Source organism: Pinus tabuliformis, chromosome Q (assembly GCF_031772625.1).
Source record: "Pinus tabuliformis cultivar Carrire ecotype Pingquan chromosome Q, CPIR1, whole genome shotgun sequence".
NCBI lineage: Eukaryota > Viridiplantae > Streptophyta > Pinopsida > Pinales > Pinaceae > Pinus > Pinus tabuliformis.
In genome coordinates this window covers 154,593,396-154,599,184 of record NC_142296.1, presented here as the reverse complement: position 1 = coordinate 154,599,184, position 5,789 = coordinate 154,593,396, and the positions used below count along the sequence as shown (strand labels likewise).

The 5,789-nt window shown below is 34.7% G+C and overlaps 1 protein-coding gene across 1 annotated transcript; it reads left to right on the top strand.

The window, feature by feature from the left end:
- The first annotated feature begins 723 nt into the window (after nt 1-723).
- On the top strand, nt 724-2,436 carry LOC149218719 (bidirectional sugar transporter SWEET1a-like). Its single transcript, XM_089382452.1, has 4 exons — nt 724-923; nt 998-1,156; nt 1,315-1,434; nt 1,920-2,436. Exons 1-4 carry the CDS (start codon nt 807-809, stop codon nt 2,136-2,138), a joined length of 615 nt encoding a protein of 204 aa, XP_089238578.1. The 5' UTR covers nt 724-806; the 3' UTR covers nt 2,139-2,436.
- Nucleotides 2,437-5,789: the final 3,353 nt, after the last annotated feature.

Sequence of the window (5,789 nt, the reverse complement as noted above, 5' to 3'; positions counted from 1 at the left end):
TGCTTGTACTACAGTCTATGCCCACAGAATGACAGTGATGTAAGGGAGCATTTATAATACAATAGGGTTGGAAATAGGAACTGCTGTGACTGTACCGTACTTCACATCCACGCCTGCATATTAGTTGCGCTTCCTGTCATTTGAATTTTAAATTTGCTGTCCCGCCCTGTTCTGAAATCAGTTGTCCCGCCTTTTTATCATATAATTGTTTTGATGCATGCTCTTTCATCTAAACGTCCCCTGATACCGCGGATGCGCTGAACAATATCATGGGCAGCATCTTTGGATGCAGGTTCGAATCAATATGCTCGTTGTGCCCGCCTGGTGCCGTTTGTGAGAGCTTTCATTAGCAATATCATCGAAGAACACCGTCATGTAGAGCAGGCTAGGGAAGCCAATGATCAATCTGATTTTGTTGATGTTCTACCGTCGTTACATGGAGAAGATAAGGTGGATGAGGATGATATGATCGTTGTTCTCTGGTGCGTATACACGCTCTACCCACTTTAATTTCTTGGATGCAAGAAGCTTGTTTCCGGTTTCTTAATGTTTCATTTGTTCTTTCATGACAGGCAACATCACTGCCCTGATACTCTTCTTAGTTACTTTGTGAGTTTTCCCAACTTACGTAGTCGTTTAATGAGGAAACATATTGATGCATATATAATTCGTAATTGTTTATGATCCTATTGGTACTTTGCAGAATTACTTTCTGGAAGATTATTAAAAACAAATCGACAGAACAGTTCTCTGGATTTCCGTATGTTTCCACGCTTTTGAATTGTTTGCTTTCTGCATGGTATGGCATGCCGTTTGTATCATCCAATAACCTTCTAGTGAGCACGGTTAACGGAACTGGGGCCGTCATAGAATTCTTCTACGCAGTTGTGTTCATCTGCTATATTCGCGACAAGAAATACAGGGTAAGTATAGTATTGATTAATAAATTTGTTTCTGAGCAGGGTGATGCCCATTTGAATGACGGTGGATGAAACAGGGGAAGATATTTGGCCTTCTGGTAGCTGTTCTCAGTTTTTTTGCAATGGTTGTCCTGGTATCGCTCTTGGCAATGCACGGAAAAGTTAGGAGGTTATTTTGCGGCTTCGTTTGCGCCATCTTCTCCATCTGCATGTACGGGTCTCCTCTGTCAGTAATGGTAAATCTCTCTACTTCCTCTTTAGCAAAACCAATTTTCAGTGAGCATTGTTTAAGTCAGCATAACGGTCAAGAGAATGCGGTTTTTTTCAACAATTTACCTTTATGCCTTATTATGATATGTGAAGTGACCTGAAGCGCGATTTCGATGATGTGCAGAGGTTGGTGATTAAGACGAAGAGCGTAAAGTATATGCCGTTCTTCCTGTTTCTCTTTGTATTCCTATGCGGCACCTCCTGGTTCATATTCGGCCTCTTGGGAAACGATCCATTCGTTTATGTACGTTTAACAATACTTACCATAGATGATAAATATATTTGCACGACAATTATAAACATTCACCTTTTGGGTAACTTAGATAAAAAAAAATCTGTTTCATGATTGAATAACCTTCATCATAAAGATCTTTTACAGAAGTAAAAATTGTATAACAAAATAAAATAGGTAAGTATTCAAATTACTTGTCCGAGAACATCATTAAACATGACTGCATAGCATGATCGAAATCAAAGCTGTAGATATAATACTTTTAATTCAGTGTATTATCCTTTAAAATCTACAAGTAACAAAGAATAAAGTAAATATTTTTAAGCATTACACGTTCAGTTCTCTATTATATGCCTTTACCTGCAATCTTTACCGTTGCAACCTAAAATCCTTATAAAACCCGAATTTGGGTAACTCTATTCTAGTGTAACTCTATGTTAGCGCTGTATTTATGAGATGGAGGTGTTAAATTTTTCAATGGTTTTATGGATCCACAGGTACCAAATGGGTCTGGAAGTTTCCTCGGAGCATTGCAGTTGATTCTGTATGTTATTTACAAAGACTGGAAGAATACGAACAACGACAGTGCTACATCGTCTCCTCCTCCAGAAAAAGAGGCAAAGCTACAGGACGTTTATCAAATGAGCCAAGTGGAAAAGGAACAAGGCCGCGTTGATCAAATGAGCCAAGTTGAAAAGGGATATGTTTTTAAATGAGCGAAGTGGAAAAGGGATTTTATGGGCAGGCAAAAGCTTATACTATGGAATGGACATTAAACGTGAATGGAATGGAAATTAAAGTGTAGCATTAAGCAACGAGGAGAATGGAATGGAAATTAAAGTGCAGTAATAAGAAATGATGTTCAACAACATAATTTGTTGTGAAATAATTTTTACATCTATGTTATAGATGTGTGTAACATAGGTGTGTATTACGAGTTGGTTGTTAATGGTTGAGAGTTTTTATTGGATTTACTCTGTCATCTACTTTTATTTATGTAATTATGCTTTTAGAAATAAACCAATAAAGTATAGTGTGATTGGTCTCTGGTGTGTAACTATGTTTGTTTTTGGTAGTTTTTTATGTTTGTCTTTGGTAGTTTTTCCAAATTGGTATCAGAGTTAGTTCCACCATGAGAGGCTATAATTATGCAAATTCTACAAGTTTAAATCATTATATATGAGATAGTGCAGGAAGGTGATTGTGTATTTTTCATGTGTTTATATTTTTGTGTGCATGTGTGTTGTTCTACTATTTAATTGAAGAAGCAATCATTGCCTTATTGTGATTTGATGTGGATATAGTCAAGTTGCCACTAGTGACGAATCCATTAGTGGAATTGTTGAACCCATACCAGATCAGATGTGATATCCAGAGCTAAATAGGGAACATCATCGTTATTATTTTGAAGGGTTGAGATCTTACATTTTGAGTGGGATCTCGTGTATGTATATGAAGTTGTATGAAATCCTCGTAAAACTTTGTGGTGTGGGTTCCAGTTTTCCTATGTTGCAATATGTCATTATTATTATTGAAGTGTGTAATGATGAACTGAAAGTTATTATTGAATAAAGTAACATAGTTTGTATTGAATAAAGTAACATAGTTTGAGTTAGTGGTTATGTTATTTTGTTCCAATAAAACATATTACTAATTTGGTTATGTTTATATTCCATTATATGTGGGTGGTCAAATTGTTTTTTAAATGCTTCAAGATTAACAATTATCATTTATCTTTGTGCGTATGTTAAAAATAGTCAAGTTGTATGATTGACTTCTCAATATACAAAATACCAAAACCATTTAACTATATAACTATCAAAATTGTAATTATCTTTTTGTGTATGTTAAAAATTGTCAAGTTGTATGATTGACTTCTCAATATACACACTACCCAAACTATTTAATTATATAACTATGAAAATTGCAATTCAATGCATTTTGATAGATAGAAGTAAGTCCATACAGTGATTCAATAACAAATTATTTTTCTTTGTAGTCAGGAGCCTTTGGTCGTACAAGTATGTCAATGATGGTCACAAGCTGTTAAATTAATCAAGTGATATGCTTGAAGTTTTGGCGGAGAGAGAGGGTAGTATGTGAGGCTCCACTGTGGGTGTAGGTGTTAATGAAGATCAACAAAACAAAGATCAATATTGCTATTGTAATTTGTGATTTTAATATTTGACATGTAAACATTAAGGGAACGGCTTGGAAGTAATAGTTCTATGTGTATTACATGTGTGTTACACATTGTTAATTGTTGTGAGCTTTTAGGTTAGCTATTTTTAGTAATTATGATCAGTGATCTATTTTGATATATGTAACTATTGATTAATTAATAAAATATAGTGTGACTTTTGTTTGGTGTATAACTATGTCTTCTTTGTTCTTTTTTAAATGTTCCTTCAATTATTATTCCATTGGAGGTTAGTGAGTGCAAAATTTCCTAATAGAAGATATGTGTGAATCTTTGTTTGGGTTCTAACACCTTTGCTCTTCAAGGTGGATAAAATATCATTCTTGTAATGCAATGCAATTCATCATTATTAAATAAGTTTTACGGAGTTGTATGAGTCCAATTAATGTGAAGAGGGCTTATTAGAAAGTTTTTCCCCATTGATAAAAGTGGTATATATAGAGATATAAAAATTGTAAAAGATATCTTTTGGAATAAATTTTAAACTAAATTTTGTACAGTCATAGAGGCAGTTGTGCACAATGATTCCATATTAATGGAAGCATATTGTTCTCGCTCATATGGCCATTGTATTCCCTACACTAATTACTTTAGAAGAACACCAAGATAACAATTGTTTTCTCACTCCCAATATTTCTATTGGGTATCATACAAGTGATACAAGTGGTACCAAATTAAATTTTTATACCAGTAGTACAAATGGTATGAGAGCAAGTGGTACAAGTGGTGCGTGTAGATCTGAAGGGGTTAGTCCCTCTTGTGAGTAGGTCCTTATAAACATTGATGTAATCAAAGCTGGGGCTTCTGATTTACATCATAATAAAAATAAGCTTTGTGTTTTTCTCTAGGATTCGTTTCCAAGTAAAATCACTATGTACATTTGTCATGTGAATAAGGTCTTGCTATTTGCCAATTTTATTAGATTGAATGATTTGTTAAAGGAGTGTACAATTTGTAAAATATTGATTCATGCCCCCACCTCCCTTGGTATATCCTAATTCCCAATAATTTTCTAGTATTCTCGTTCTTAGATCCATTCACAATGATCAAGCTTTGGACTTGCTAGAAATAGAACCAAATCCAATTTGTGGTTCAAAATGAACAAATTGTATTCCTCATTCATTGTTGCTTCCAAGTTGGGATTTCTTTTATCCTCTTCATAAAATTGAGGATCAAAAGATAATATGACATAATAATACAAGGGCATGCATGGTTCCGTTGCTATAAGTGCATGTTGAATTTCTTCCACTTAATATATTTTGGAAAGATAATCTAACAAATTACTGTGATGCACCCGTTCTATGTCAATGGTGGTGGTGAATCTGAATCTTCTACTACTTGCTCAATAGGTTTGGAATTTTCATTTCAAGTGTAAGAAGAATGATAATCTTGAATACTGGCATATGGAAGTGGTGGAGGTTATGGAGCAGGTTCCTATGGAGTTGCATGTAGAGGATCTTCTTCAAACTTTATAGTTTTTTGTGGACATATCTAACAACCTACCTCGTTTGAATCCTTATGAATATCCAACGAACATGCACTCCTTACTCTGTGGCTCTAAATAGTTTCACCTATCCAATGATATTTAATCCCATTCTCATGATCCAAGGATATGGAGATGGGTGACTTCCGATCTCTTAGTGCAGCATGACTCATAAGGAGTTTTGTGTTTCGTGGATTCATGTGGTACTTTGTTCTAGATGTAAGAAACATAGTTGATTATTTTAGACCATAACTTTGAAGGTAATGAGTTTGCATGCATCATGCAGTTGGTAATTTCTTTTAGTCTCCTATTCTTCCTTTATACCACATCATATTGATTGTATGACACTATGTGTTGTAACTAGATAACTCCATCTGAACAAAGCCTTTCCATGCCTTTGTTCACATACTCCCCCCTATTCTCTATGTGAAACATTTTGATGCCTTTCCTATTTTTTCTACATGTGGTTTAATGTCCTGGAAAAGTTCAAAGACCTCTAACTTGGATTTAATAAAATAGACCCAAATTTAACGTTACTAGTTGTCTATGAACGTAAGAGACTACCTCACCTTTTATCATAGATGGTTTAGGAAAATATCTAGTGATATCATTTTGCATGAGATTAAGGGTTGATGATGGCCTTCTTGCATTTCCTTTCTTCAAATATCCTCTAGATGTTTTCCC